The sequence below is a fragment of the Arachis hypogaea genome, chromosome 19, assembly GCF_003086295.3.
Source record: "Arachis hypogaea cultivar Tifrunner chromosome 19, arahy.Tifrunner.gnm2.J5K5, whole genome shotgun sequence".
Classification (NCBI taxonomy): Eukaryota; Viridiplantae; Streptophyta; class Magnoliopsida; order Fabales; family Fabaceae; genus Arachis; species Arachis hypogaea.
This window is the reverse complement of record NC_092054.1, coordinates 26,680,832-26,696,589: the sequence shown is the minus strand read 5'-3', so window position 1 is coordinate 26,696,589 and position 15,758 is coordinate 26,680,832. Positions and strand designations below refer to the sequence as shown.

Sequence of the window (15,758 nt, the reverse complement as noted above, 5' to 3'; positions counted from 1 at the left end):
ATTTGGTTTTGAAATTAGATTTTGATTTTAATTTGGTTTTGGTTTTGGTTAACCGGTTAAAAACTGGTTTTTTTAATTTGGTTTTGGTTAACCAATTCTAAAAAATATGGATATAGTTTTTAAAATTGTTTTATTAAACTGGTTAACCAAAATGTGGTTATGATTTTTTAACCGGTTAACCACAATTTGATTTTTTTATGAATACCCCTAAGTGGCGGTGACAAGAATGACAATGACGTTGAAAAAAAAAGCGCATAAAAAAAGAAAAAAAGATAATGACGACGACAATGATAACAAAAGAGGAGGAAGAAGAGGAATAGGAGAATAGAAGTATATATAAAAACAGAAAGAGAAGAAGCGTGAAAACTTGATTCAAAAAATACTTAGACACCTAATATTTCTCCATCGAAACTAATAAAATATAATTGACTGGAAGTAATATTAGTAATTTTTGGAGTAATTCACAATATCATTTCCTTAATTTAAGTAGTTAACATTTACTCCTTGATAAGACAAGTTTTGACTACAAGTTTAAGAATAGCTAATTTGAGATGGCTAAGATAAAATCTTTTTGTTTCTTTAATAAAGTAAATATTTGTGGTTAGATATTATGGTAAAAGATAAATATTACTATAATATTTTTAATAATCTCTTTAAAACTATTTTAACAAGTAAGAAAATAAGGCTTTTATTGAAAAATAAACTTTTAAACCTTTTATCTATAATGTATTCAACCTTTCAATATTTTATTTTCAATAAACTAAATGCTGTTAGTCAAATATATAGTTAAAATGTTCTTTTATACTATGACAATATATAGTTAAATAGTCACATAATAAATTTTATGCTAACAATATATTATAAACTAAAATCTTTGAATATAATAATTTTTTTTAAAAATTAACTAATTATTGAAAAAAATAAACATCAAAATTGGTCTTTAAAATATTTTAAATTGAATACTTTAATCTCTAATTAATTTTGTTGGTCAAATTGATCTTTTTATTATTTAAAAAAATTTGTTTTAAATTTGTATTTTTTAAATTTAATTATTTTATAATAAAATTTATAGTATATATTCAAATAAGTCCCTAAAAAAAATTTGTGTCGGACGTTTTTGTTCCTAAAATTTTTTATTACATTGAGGTCCTTGAAGACATATAGGTCTCTATCTTAATCAGGTCCGTTGTTTTTACTTAGACAAATAGATCTTCAAAAGTATGACGAAAGGACCTGTGTCTTATTTTTATAAAGTTGAGGACCTCAACGTAATAAAATTATTTTGGAAAAAAAAATATCCAATGTAAAATCTTTTAGGGACCTATTTGAATATATTCTAAAATTTATTATTTAGTGTATATATTAAAAATTTAATTAAAAGTGAGAGAGGAATTAGTTTGTCCTGTGAACATAATTTTTAAAGATTTTAAAAAAATATAATTTTATTAGGACCAAAATATTTAATATTAATTTTTTAAAAGAATAATTTGGATATTTATTTAAGAAGAAAAGTTTAGTTATCCATTTTTCTCCTATTTCAAATTTGCATCGACCACAATAACTGATAGTCATACCGGTACGTGGCAAACGGTACAGTTATTAATATAACAAACTAACAAAGTAATCGCATTCATACAAATAAAAATGATTAAACAAAGCAATAGTTAGGATTCGGTTCATAATGAATAGCTTGCTTAGTTATGACGACACAATGGATTGCACTTTAATTATGATTTTCATTGTCTGTAAAAAAAGCAGTAAAAGTTTCAAAAAGTGATGCAACAAATTACGACAAGGGCCTATTCTGTTTTTGTGTCTTTCCCTCATCTTAGTCATTATTTATTTGTTTTTATTATATCTTCACTACCTTAACATAATAGTGGTTCTTTAAAAGGAATCAATTCTCAAAGTAAAGAGAAAGAAACAATAGATGAATAGAAGACTGTGTATTTAAGCTTAGTATAGTTTTGCTTCAACATACTTGAATTAGGAGCATTAATTATCAAGAAACAATGGCAATGAAGAAGAAGAAGCTGAATTTTTTTGGATTTGCATTTGCATTTGCATGCTTAGTTTGTGGTGTTGTCTCCTATGGATCTGAGCCACTCTCTGTGCTTTCTTTCTTGGAAAACGATGCCGTTTGGGCCAAGCCTTCTTCATTAACAACATACCAACCTCTCATGGTTAATCTCACTCTCATTCATGGAGCTGCTTCTACAGGAGCTGGTCTTTCTCCTCTCTCTCTCTCTCTCTCTTTCTCTGAGTTTTATAATGGCTTCTTTCTGAATGAGTGAATGCTACATGTGCTTTTTTAATACATTGTTAGTTTCATTTACATTGATTGTAGTGTAGCATTAATTATAGTAGACTACTTTACTAATATGAATGTTACATATTATATATATGTATACCCTTTGAGTTATTTTATATACTGCTGCATTTTGTAGAGCACCCATTTGTTCGTTCTATTGTTGTGCTTCAAGATTGGATGAACATCAATTGAGAGCATGTTCCTTTAACCTTAATTTCTCTCTTAATCTGGCTTGTTTTTTGCAAGAATTGCTCTTATGATTTTGATTTTGTTTTCTGGGAGACTATATTGGCAAAGGGGGAATTTGGGTGGCGAATTAGATTACTGTCTTCCTATCTCAAATTCTCTTTAACATCTTTTGACTTAGACATTGCTTGTTTAGTTGTTCATCTCTCTAGCAATGGATGTTGTTTTGATTGATTCCTATCTTGATATGTCTCGCTAACCTATCAAACAACAGCAACAAAGCTTTATCCTATTAGGTGGGGTCGCCTAGATCAAACGACGTCATTGAACCCTATCATGTATCATATATATAGGTGTGTGTTCGAACTAACAAGCACATGATAGGCTCTAATACTAGATTAGAATAACACTGGATATCTCAAAACATTGTAAAACTTTTCAATTTTAATACCATGTGCATTTTTGTGTAGTAAAGACTAAAGACTCTTAAAATGCATAGATTTGTTGCCTGGTTACAATCTGGCTATTGAATTTTGTGTTTTGTTCGGTAGTTTGTTTGGATGGAACATTGCCGGGTTACCACTTGGATCGCGGATTCGGATCTGGTGCGAATAGTTGGCTTGTTCACTTGGAGGTATGTAAAACAGTGTTCCAAGTATTGTCATTAGAAGTGGATCCTCTAAAGCGAACAAGTTGGTAAGGTAAGAAAGTAAGTGGTTAACAACTAACCATGGATGCTAATCTTAATGTTTTGTACCTGCAGGGAGGAGGGTGGTGTAATACTGTTAGAAACTGCGTCTACAGAAAAAATACTCGCCGTGGTTCCTCGACATACATGGAAAGTCAAATACAATTCACCGGAATCTTGAGCAATAAGGCAGAAGAAAACCCTGGTTTTTGCTCTTTACTTTCTCACTTTTAATCAAATTAGACTCTTGACTCTTGGAGTTGGAGGTTGCAATATTTGTACATCAATTCTGTGATTTATGTTTCTTGGCATAATATTTTGTGCACAGATTTCTTTAACTGGAATAGAGTCAAATTAAGGTACTGTGATGGGGCATCTTTCAGTGGTGATAATGAACTTGAGGTTAGTTAAAGCACAATATGAATTAGTTTCTCAAGTTTTACCTCTATAAGTTCCATTAATCACTCTTCATATTTGCATGAAAAAATGATTTGTATATGGAAATCTAGTACCAAAAACTTATGGCTACACAAAAATATAAATCTTGGTTTGTCCCACTGATCTGAGACATGGTGTCACATTTTTATATTCTTCTTTCTTGTTTTAATATAATAAGAAAAAATAAAATGTGGGACTTGCATTAGTGTGTGTTTTGCATCTTGCTCAGGAACCATTTGTTTTCAAATTTCAAAATAAACTCTGAGTGTTGATGACATATATTTTGTATTGAACTTGGCTGTCTTGCATCTCATTTGAATTCATCACTTATTATGTAATTTTGGTTCTTTTTTCAGTCTGAGCAGCTTCAATTCCGAGGACAAAAAATATGGCTAGCAGCAATTGAGGAATTGATGTTCCAAGGAATGCAGACAGCGAACCAGGTTTCTCATGTCTAATAATATTCTTATCAAGTTTTCTAATCTCCGGCGAATAATGCTAATCAGGATATGACATCAGGCACTTCTGTCCGGATGCTCGGCTGGCGGTCTGGCATCTCTAATACATTGCGATGAGTTCCGAAGCTTGTTTCCAGAATCTACCAAGGTTAAATGTTTGAGCGATGCAGGGTTTTTCCTTGATGCGTAAGTTACATATTTTTCTTTATGTAACTTCTCCCATATAGTAGTAACCTTGCCTAGAAACTAGTACAATTGATGATCTTTTCAATCATGTAGAGTTGATGTCTCTGGGAACCGCACACTGAAGAATCTGTTTGAAGGTGTAGTTCAGTTACAGGTAAAATAGTGCTGCCGAAAATAGACTCTTAAATAGAAGAATGAGAATTGTCTTAAAAACTTGAGTTGTCCAATATAGGCACTTGGCTCTTTCATTAGTTGCTTTGCTTTTCTGATTTAAGGTTAAGAAAAACTTTACAAATATGACATTTCGCCTATGGTTTTGATTGAGATTATAGGATGTACAAAAGAACCTGCCCAAAAGTTGCCTTGACCAATTGGATCCAACTTCGGTAATATTCTAACTCTGGATTTCATGCTACATTCATAACTTGAAATTTCTTGTAAAGTGAAAATTTTAAACATGTGGAGTGTGTTTCTTTCTTCAGTGCTTCTTTCCTCAGAATATGGTCCAACATATTGAGACTCCATTGTTTCTACTCAATGCAGCGTATGATTCGTGGCAGGTAACCTTACACTTACACTACTTCCATCCCTCAATTGTAAAGCTACACTCGACAGCTCGATCGAGAATAATAGCTACTAGAAAAATGTTACATTTACATAAACCATATTAAGAGATTAACTCTAACTCAATGAAATGGACTACATTTTTTTAGGTCCAAGCCAGTTTAGCCCCACATTCAGCTGACCCGAATGGCTTTTGGAGCGATTGCAAAGCAAACCATGCGAATTGTACCTCGTCTCAGATTCAGTTCCTCCAAGGTGCTTTTTAGTCTCTAGTACTGTGAACTATGCACAGAAATTGATATGCATATATGAAGATTTTCCTAATTTCCATGTAATATTTTGACTCTATGCTATGATTTAAACAAAGCAAGATGCACATATGCGATTATCCGATTTTGTTGTAACATTATAATTGTCTCTCCTTTGAAGCAGACTTCAGAGATCAATTGCTAAACGACTTGAAAGACTTCGCAAACACACCTCAAACTGGACTATTCATAAATTCTTGTTTTGCTCATTGCCAGTCTGAGAGACAAGAGACATGGTTTGCTGATAACTCTCCCCTACTTGACAACAAGGTATGCTTGATTTAGATTTGCATTGTCTTTCTCTTACAGTGATACAGTTAAATCAAAGAAACTATGAGGGGTAGTGTCACAATTTCTCTGCCTAGACTCATAAATTCTTCCTTTAAATGGGGCTAGTTAAAATAGTTTGAAACATAGGCAATGGATATAGAGTTCTATACATTTTTTATTGATATCGAGTTAGTTTTCCTTTTTCATGGTCAAAAAATGCTCAAATCTTTTATGGTTAAAAATGATCGTTTATTCTGCGTGAACATATGATTGAATACTTATTGTGCAGCCAATTGCAGTTGCTGTCGGAGACTGGTATTTCGACCGAGAAGTAGTTAAAGCCATTGACTGTGCTTATCCCTGTGACAATACTTGCCACAATCTGGTGTTTAAGTGAGCCAAATTAATTTTCTTCTGCAACCAATTGTGATGTGATGTTTACACTTTCATCTTTGTAATCGCCATATATGTATTTATCATTCATTAATTTTTCTGAAAACAAAAAAGAATATCCTTGTTTGAGGTGAACACTATCAAGTGTCTCACCATAAATTTCCACTGAAATAATAAGTCTATTTCAGTTACATCCATTAGTATTCATTTAAGCGGGTACACTTGTTTTTTCCCCTCCTATAGTAATATGAATGATATATTTACCTTGTGTTACTATATGATATTTACTCTTTCAACATTGTAATCACCATTTATGTATTTAACTTTCGTTAAATTGTTATGGAAAAACCAGAGTATGCAATTGTCATGAGAAAAATTTTAGTAATTTCACCTTGTATTTTTCTAATGGAAAGTCATGTGAGTAGTGCAAAAATCTAACATAATAAGAGGATATGACAAATCAAGAAGACCAATTACATCTTTAGCAAATTGATTAGACAGTAGTAGAAGAATACAGTGACCAATAATTCACTTTGAAATATGCATCCAAAATTCCCACCTTCCACACTTCTACTTACAACCAAAACACAACACTCCAAGGGGATGGGGAATTTGAGAAACACCTCAAGAGGACAAGAACAAATAGAGATTCCTAGTGGAAAGAACAAACTTTATATACATGTATTGGAAGCTTAAAGATAATAGAAAGCTAACCGAGTATGTAAAGTCCTTCACCGGTTGGAGAAGATTATAGATCATACCTTACTAGAATGTATAATGTTTAACAAAACTTTCCATAGCTTAAGAATGATTTTTCATGATAAATGAGACGCTTTTTACGGTGAGGAAATTGGTAAAGGAATAAAATAAGATATTAATTACCATCAAATTTATAACCTTCATTGTATGTGAGTCTCATTTTCTTAACTTAATGGTGATTAGATAGTTGCTTTCTTATAGATAGTTGCTTTCTTACTTTATAAATCTCTTTACTTTAGAGGATTTTGATCCGTCCAATTTGGTGGTTACTCAGTTAATCAATGTCTGTATTGTAGAAAATATGCACTAAAATGAAGTGCTGTATTTGGATGCAGATACTGCTACTGCGTGTGCCCACATTTTTAGCCGAGCCTTAACTTCTCGTGGATCATCACCTAATTGAAAAGGAAAAGTATGGGTTAAAAAAAATTAAGAAACCCCAAAACCTAATCAGGCAGCAGATCACTCCGCCTAATAGATTAAAGTGTAGTTCCAAATTTGTTATATTTAGTTGTAGTTCCAAATCTTAACAAAGTTAAAGTGTTAAAACACCCCACCATGCAAGTGTATTCATTATAAAAAGAATACAAAATAACAGAAACCACTTCAAAAGGGTAAATAAAAACCATTAGATAATTTAATATGTATGACTAAATTATAATACAATATTTCTATAATTTTATCAAATTTCTTATTGAGTTTCTATTTTTTATTTTATAATCACATCCTTACGTTCCAAAAATATTTAACTTAAAATATGTTAAAAAAATCTAATTAAAAAAATCCAATTAAAAGTTTTTAAAACGTAAGACTTAAGAATAATTCTAAGACTAACAGAATAATTTAATTGAAAATTGCCAGGTAAACAATGACTATCTTGAACAACATGAACAACTACCAATTAAATAAAAATACACTACATCCTAATTTAATGCTATTAATTAAATTTAAGATTAATTTACTCTTTTAACTTTATTAATTTACATTGTTCACACATTGTTAAAAAATGTTGTTACTTACCTATACTTTTCCTAATTTAAATAAGATATTTCACGTAAAAAAGCTTCTTACCAGGAAAAGAAAGACGAGTGGGAATCTGGAATCCAAACCCAAGATCCGTACAAGCCTTCACTTCCTCCATGTCCATGCACAGTGACCTGCTCCTACCTTTCACACTTTGATCATGAACCACATCATCTTCCTCTTTATCTTTGTTCTTGCTCTTACTACCCTTTCTTCTTCTCCTCATCCTCCTCTTCTTTGTTTTCTCCTCATCATTGTTAATTTCATAGTCCTTGGTTGCAATTGGTGTATGAATTGGCACCCCAGGAAATGGTAAAGAGTAAAAGCTACCGAACTCGGTTTCAGAGCCAGAGGAACACCTTGCATGGGTCTCTTTGCCGTGATCTTCGGAGAATTCGCCGTCGGCGTCTGCGTCGCCTTCCAAGCTTTCTATGGACAAGCCTGAGACAAACATGGCCATGACATCATTAACATCCTCTTCATCATCATCTACGTCGTACGTAGTACTGCTGGTACAAACAGAAAGCCGAGACAAGTTGTGTGTTTGAGAGTGTTGATGATGAACATAACCTTCATCGATATCGTTGTCAAAGTCTTCTTCTAACATGGAAGAATGATATGTGAATAAAAATTATGAAGAGTTCTATTTTGATTGATCACAGTCACCGATGAATTGAAGAAATTGAAGCAAGAGCTACTAGAGAAGGAGAAAAAATACAGTGTTTATTGTGTTGGAAAAGAGAGGAAAATAAAATAGAGCAACGTTATATTGTGTGTTAGCAACTGTGATTCATACGTTTTTCATTTCATGATAAGTTAGCCAAGTGAAGAGACACTTTCAACCACCAAATTTATAATTAAACTTCATACACCTTCTTTTATAAAAAATAATAAATAAAAAGATATTAAGACAGTTGCCTTAAATGTAGCCTACAGTTCCCTCAGAGCAATTCCTAGAATGCTTTTTGGAGTATAATTTTTGATATTTTTAAAAAATTAATTGATATAGAATATAAAATTTCTATTGAAAATTTATAGATGAATGAAACTGGTCTGATCTTGAAGTGACGGCATCATATTAATGAAAAACTAATAAAATTTGTTATTTATATAACTATTTTGATTAAATAATTAAAAATAATATAAAATTTTAATTGAACTAAAATAAAATATTAAAATAATAAATTTTATTTTTTAATTTTAAATTATTATTTATGATATATAAACTCATAAATATTGATATGTCATGTTTCGAGAATTGCTTGAAACGGTGATTTGGGTCTGAACGTGAGGTCCAGACTCCTAATGAGGCAGTGTCCGACTTGTTCTGGTGCCGAGGTGCTGCCGTCTGAGTTCCTCGTGAGGAGGTGGGGGATGGTACCTACAAGAGACTCCGATGTTTAAGTTAGCAAGGACTTTAAGCAGGTTTTTAGTAGATTAGAACTTAAGTATACTTGAAGGATATCAGTGTATTTATGGTAGAGTTGTTTGACCACCTTTGTTGAAGTAGTTCCACCTTTAAGGTGAGTAACTGTTCCTTTAATCTAGGGAGTTTGTTGGGATATATCTTTCAGGAAAGATAGAGATAGTCGGAGAGATTCGGGGAGATATGTACTTATTTGGATAAGTATAAGCTGGTCCCTTTCATCGTGTCTGACCTCTTTAAAGAGGTCGGGTATGCAGTAGAGGTCACCTTCTTGGGTGGGCCTTTCATCCTTATTGGGCCTGACTTTCAGGATATGAACATTGCTCCTGCTTAAGTCTGAGCTTTCAGGAGGTCGGGTTCAAGCATTTTATGGTACCAGTTATGACACCGGGTACACCGCCTTCAAGAGGTCAGGTACTCGACGTGTTTTGAAATTTTGAACTTTGCCTTTTTAAATGAGGGACGAACGTTACGCGACAGTTCCCTTGGGATCTGTGCACGTCTTTAAAGAGGAGTGTGAAATGACTATTTTTCCTTTCTCTCTTATAAATACTTCGCGCCTTCTTTCTTCTCCCTTCTTCCATTTTTGAAAACTCTTCATTTGCTTCTTTCATCACAAAATTCTTTTGTTTTCTTTCTTTGTTTCTTGTTTCTCAACAGTTTTCAGTTCCAAGATTTCTCCATCTTGGACCTTTTGAAAATCTTGTTTTACTGTACTAAAAGGATCATTCGTGTTTACTATTGTTTGGCGTGCCCCTTTCATTCTTCGAATCTTCATTAAAATTGGTGCCCTTGACTCTTGGTACCCCTTTTTTTGTGTAACTGTTCTTTTGGTCTTTTTTTTTTAATCTGTTTCTTGTATTGGGGCGACATTAGTAGCAGAGATTCTTTGTATTGTTGATTTTGTTTGTATCTGTAAAACTTTTCTTTGAAAAAAATTATTGATTGCTGCCGCTTTGTCTACTAAAAACTCCATTTTAAAACTGCCTTTTGCCATCTGATGTTATTGTTGTGAATGTTTGGTTGTGTTTCTGGAATTTGGAGAAACTTGTTATCGTTTTATTGCTGTAGAATATAGTCATGTTGCTCCCCAATGGTGTCGCTGCGGGTGATATAGTAGGGGCACCATTTTTTATATTTTCTGTTTGCAAAAGATCTTCTGAAATAACGTTTTGTGTTTTGTGTCTTTTACCCGACTTCTTTTAGATAACCTCTGAACTCTTTCATGATGACTTATTTTTGTATTTGTAGGCGTAGCTTTTATGTTTCAGTCTGTTATTCACGACTTATGATGAAAATCCCTCCTTCTCTTTTAACTTGGGTAGATTCTTCTGTCCTTTATGCTATTCTTGTAGTCGATAAAGAATGTCCTTTTTGTATATACCATAGGCTATGTGAGAGTCGAGAGGATGAAAGGAATTATGAAATAATAGTGGCTGATTCCGAGGAGAGGATTTGCTTTCCCCTATAGAGAAACTGGAAAGCTCCTTTTTTTATGCCTACGAGTGCTTTTTTATAAAGTTAGGTATCAAACTCCCTTTTTCTGATTTTGAGACAAATATTCTTTGGACTTGCAATGTTGCTCCCTCCCAACTTCATCCGAAATTTTAGGCATTTTTGAAAATCTACCAGCTCCTGTGTCGGGAGCTCGATATTCGACCTTCTCTGAAGGTCTTCTTTCACCTTTTTGTCTTGACCAAACTTGGGTCTTTGGTGCGGCGTGTACGCAAACCCCACACTTTCCGTACAGCAGCAGTACCAGCAAGTACACTGGGTTGTCCAAGTAATACCTGAGCGAGTCAGGGTAGATCCCACGAGGATTGTGGCTTGAAGCAAGCTTATGTTTGTCCTGCAGGTCTTCGTCAGACAGATCAGAAGGAGTATAATTTAATGTGTTTTAATATTGTATAAATTACTTTTTATCTCAAATAGAGTCAGTAATGGAAATGGAGAAAATGAGTAATTAGGACTAAGAAGTCGTGTAAACTATGAAAAGAGAATAGTTGAGGATTGGAGTTGCTTAGCCTTTCTGAATTGATTCTGGTATCACTGTCTTCTTTGCTTGTGGATGATGTCCTTCTATGGCAGGCTGTATGTGATCAAATCCATTGCCCGTGGTCATTGATCTCCTCTGCTACAGAATAAACGCCAGGGCCCTTGGTCATTCAATCTAACGGAGGTTGAAGCTCTAGCAAATCATTCTCCTGGCGATCATACTTAAAATGCCACAGACAAGGTCGAATCTTCTGGATCAGAGAATACTGCTTCTTTGGATTCTAGCCTATACCACGGAGACCCTAATCTCCCCAAAAAATGGCTGAACTGGTGTATCGAGAAGTCCCCAACGAAGTCATGAATTAACCGTCTGAGATATGTATAAACCTAGCTGTTGGCTCGTGCTTTCCTTCCAAGTATTCACACGAATCCAAGTAGACGCGGGTGTTTGTCAGGCACGTTCGTTTTAATTTGATGAACAAAGATAATTTGTCAGATCATCCTATTCACCACGATGAAGATCGGATATACATCTTAGAAGTAAATCAAACACCGATCGAAGAAGAAACAGTAATACTTTTATTAATTCATAAGACTCAGCAGGGCTCCTCCCCTCAACCTAGGAGGTTTAGAAACTCATACTGAGGTATAAAACAATGATAAAATATGTATGATGGTAAAAGTGATGTAAAAGTCGTGTAAAAGTGTTCGAATAACATGAATAAAATTCCTTAAATACTAAACTAATGACTAGTAAGGGTAAAACAGTCTTTCTAGTGCTAAAATCCACTTCTGAGGTCCACTTGGTGAGTGTTTAGGCTGAACTTTGATAAAATCCACGTGCTATGAGGTCTCTTGGGCGTGGAACGCCAGCTAGGAGATCCTCTTTGGGCGTTTGGACATTGGGCTTTGCTCCTTGGGTGCTGGACGCCAGAAAGGGGGCAGGAAGCTGGCGTTGGACGTCAGTTTTGGGCCTTCTAATCCGAAACAACGTATAAACTATTATACGTTGATGGAAAGCTCTAGAAGTTAGCTTTTCATAGCTATTAAGAACGCTCCATTTGGACTTTTGTAGCTCCAGCAAATCTCTTCCAAGTGCAAGAAGGTCAGATTTGGATAGCATTTGCAGTGCTTTCTCTGTCTCTGAATCAGACTTCTGCTCCAGCTCCTCAAATTTAGCCAAAAAATACCTGAAATGGTACAAAAATATACAAACTCAAAGTAAAATCCAAAAATGTAAATTTAACACTAAAACCTGTAAAAACTTAATAAAAACTGAATAAAACATATTAAAAACTACATGTAAACTAAGCCAAAATGCGTATAAAAAATCCGCTCATCGCAACACCAAACTTAAACTGTTGCTTGTCCCCAAGAAACTAAAAATGAAATAGGATGAAAATAAGAGTAGGATGCAATAAATTTTTGAGTTTCCAATGAAGCTCAGTCAATTAGACGAGCGGGGCTTAGTAGCTTTTTGTTTCTGAATAGTCTTGCCATTTCACTATCCATTGAAAGTTAGAATGGCTGGCATCTTTAGGAACTTAGAATCCAGATGATATTATTGATTTTCCTAGTTTAGCTCTTTTTTATTCTTGAACACAGCTTTCAGAGTCTTGGCCGTGACCCTAAGCACTCTGTTTTCCAGTATTACCACAGGATACATTCATGCCACAAACACTTTAACTGGGTGAACCTTTTCAAATTGTGACACAGCTTTGCTAGAGTCCTCAGATAGAGGTGTCCAGAGTTCTTAAGCACACTCTTTTTACTTTGGACCACGACTTTAACCGCTCAGTCTCAAGCTTTTCACTTGACACCTTCACGCTACAAGCACATGGTTAGGGACAGCTTGTTTGAGCCGTTTAGGCCAGAATTTTATTGCTTTGGGCCCTCCTAACCACTGATGCTCAAAACCTTGGGCCCTTTTTTCCCTTGACTTTTGGTTTAAAGGGTTATTGGCTTTTTCTGCTTCTTTTTTTCATATGCTTTTCTTTTTCTTTTTCTTTTGCAACATGCTTTTTCTTTTTGCTACTTTTTCTTGCTTCAAGAATCAATTTTTGGATTTTTCAGATCATCAATAATATTTTTTCTTTTTCTTCATTCTTTCAAGGGCCAGCATCAAAAAATTCAACTTCAAAAATGCACTGTTTATTCATGCATTCAGAAACTAAAGTAATGCCACCACATCAAAATAATTAACTGTTCTTTATTGGAAAACTCGAAAATTTAAGCACCTTTATTTCTTCTAAAAAAACCTACTATTTTATTCATGTTTAATGATGATAAGAGGAATAATTTATAGCCAATTGAAAAAATAAAAATTAATTACTACTAATACTTAAGTACTCCTAAAAATTAAAAGACATAAAATAAAAATAAAAATAAAGACTTAAATACTACTAGTGATCATGCAACCTAATTATGAATAAGAATAACAAAAATATGAAAAACAGGAATTAGAATAGCCATAGAGTTGAAACTCAACAACCTTCAGCTTGTGGGATGTTGTTTTCTTCAGGCTGTGGGACACATGGCTTTCAGCTTGAGGGGCCCTGGGCTCTTTAGGAGAGAGCTTCTGGCGCTTCAGCTCCTTAAGCTCATGCCCTTGCTTCTCCTGCTCTTTGATCAGTTTGCAAATCATGCTAGTCTGATCTTTTTGCTCCTCTCTGAACTGATCTAACGTGCTCTGTAAGTGAATTATGTAACACCCCAATTACCCTAAGCCTTACCTCTAGCTGTAAAGCAAAGGTTAATCAGAGGTTACGACAGTCCTAAGGCTTATACATATTTATATATAGAAAGAAATAATATATTCTAGGAGCCCGATGAAGGATTAAGCTCAAAGACAGATTTACAAAAGCGCGAAACGTTCACACGAAGCTAACGCATAAGATACAAGGTATAAGTATAAGAGAATAAAATATATATAAATATAAGAATATAATAATCATAGAGAACTAGCCGCAGCTTGCGGAGTTTAAGCCGACTAGTTACAAATAGAAAGATACAGAGCTTTAGAATTAAAACAGCTTATACAACCTATCTCTCAAATAAGCCTCTAAGGCCATAAAGATAAATATACAAAAGGTGAGAGAATACTATGACGAAAGTAAAACAGAAACAAACAAGGAACGAACCATACTCTGCTTTGTCACCATATCAGCAATCTCACCGAAGAAGATTACGACCTGCATCTGAAAAATAACAGCAAAGTATGGAATGAGAACCGGAGGTTCTCAGTATGGTAACAGTGCCCAATAATGTGAGATGTAAGGCTACGGGACGCCGAAGGCAATCCTAGAACTTCACATCACATACAGATATTCAAGCTTAACGAAATAAAATAAATACATAAGAAACTTAAACCATAAACCGGGTTATCTAAACTTAGGAGAATTCTAACTAATACTAATCACACTGCTGTATCCCACAGCCTTCGCCAACCTAACCTCCGTGCGATCCCATCGCCACTACCTACCTAACCTCCTCAGCACCAGACAAACAGTAGATAAATGTAAGCAAGTAAAAACACAGATAGTATTCATTTACAGCAAGTAATTCAAGAAGCAAGTAAGCATGTTATACAGTTAGGCAAACTCAAGTAATCAAAGCAAACAAGCATATAGAAGATGCGTATGATGAATGTTTATCATATTAGCTCGTCATATCACTTGTCGGTCCGTAAATGCCAACCCGACACATCCTCCCGGATGTAGCCTTTTCTGCCACGCCAGGGATATAGTGCCCTGCACACTCATGCAGTAGCTCTTCTGCTACGCCAGAGATATAGGGCCCTGCACACTCATGTAGTAGGGAGTCTACTACGCTAAGGATATAGGTCCCGCACACTTCCTGCAGCAGAGAAGGAACCAACCACAACAAATCATGCAGCAGAATAATCTGTCACGCTGGGGATATAGGCTCCGCACACTCTCATATAATCCAATTATTTTCTCATTATCAAATCATCACCAGACATTACCATTCCTCATCTCAAATCACTTTCAGTTATTAATTCTCAATATTCATCAAGATCATCATTTCTCTTCGAGTCCTCGACTCATCCTAACCATCCTCAATTCATATTTTTCATTCCAAGTCAATAGTTCATCAGTTTTCCCCAATTCCAATACCATCCTCCTTTCTCATCTACCATACCCATCCTCAATACACCAGAAACCTAAGCCTCTGTTCTCTAACTTTTCAAAATAATACCAAGTAAATTACCTAGGACCTTTCCCATGTTCTAAGACCCGAAATTAAGCCCAAAAGTCTTAAAATGGTGTCATAGAAGCTTACAAGTCTAATTCTCCGTCTCTAGACTCAAAATAGAAGTATCCTATATGAAATAGTTTAGTTGAATACAATAAAAAAAAACCATTTCTCTTGCAAAAACTGATTTTTAGTTTGAAATCTCTGCACCAAGACAGCAAGCTACCCTTTTCTTAGAAAATCCACCAAAAATTATATTTTCATTTGATGTATCTAAAATTTTCTAGAAATAAACTAGACTCATAGAGCTTTAAATCAGTCAAAGTATCATAGAAAAATCATTTTTCTGGAGAGAGTTATACTGATTACAATTTTACTTTCAAAAACTAGTTTTGCTGTCAAAATAGCTAAGAGCTCTATTTTTAAAACGAGCACAACTCCTTCCACAAAATTTATAATAGTCTGAAATTTTGACACAAACAAGAAAATAATCCAAGTCTCAATTTATTTTTAGTCCCACTCAAAATTATGATCAGGA

General features: G+C 34.2%; 2 protein-coding genes across 2 annotated transcripts; one reads left to right on the top strand and one right to left on the bottom strand.

Moving 5' to 3' along the window:
• The first annotated feature begins 1,712 nt into the window (after window positions 1-1,712).
• LOC112776100 (pectin acetylesterase 12) lies at window positions 1,713-6,100 on the top strand. Its single transcript, XM_025820086.3, has 12 exons — window positions 1,713-2,226; window positions 3,049-3,131; window positions 3,261-3,390; window positions 3,514-3,587; window positions 3,980-4,066; window positions 4,143-4,267; window positions 4,361-4,421; window positions 4,600-4,653; window positions 4,750-4,827; window positions 4,981-5,086; window positions 5,264-5,409; window positions 5,699-6,100. The coding sequence occupies exons 1-12, from the start codon at window positions 2,013-2,015 to the stop codon at window positions 5,804-5,806; spliced, it is 1,266 nt and encodes a 421-aa protein (XP_025675871.1). The 5' UTR covers window positions 1,713-2,012; the 3' UTR covers window positions 5,807-6,100.
• A 155-nt stretch (window positions 6,101-6,255) lies between these two features.
• On the bottom strand, window positions 6,256-8,635 carry LOC112776101 (uncharacterized). The gene is made up of 2 exons (XM_025820088.3): window positions 7,633-8,635; window positions 6,256-6,956 (listed from the first exon to the last, which is right to left on the bottom strand). The coding sequence occupies exons 1-2, from the start codon at window positions 8,189-8,191 to the stop codon at window positions 6,868-6,870; spliced, it is 648 nt and encodes a 215-aa protein (XP_025675873.1). The 5' UTR covers window positions 8,192-8,635; the 3' UTR covers window positions 6,256-6,867.
• Window positions 8,636-15,758: the final 7,123 nt, after the last annotated feature.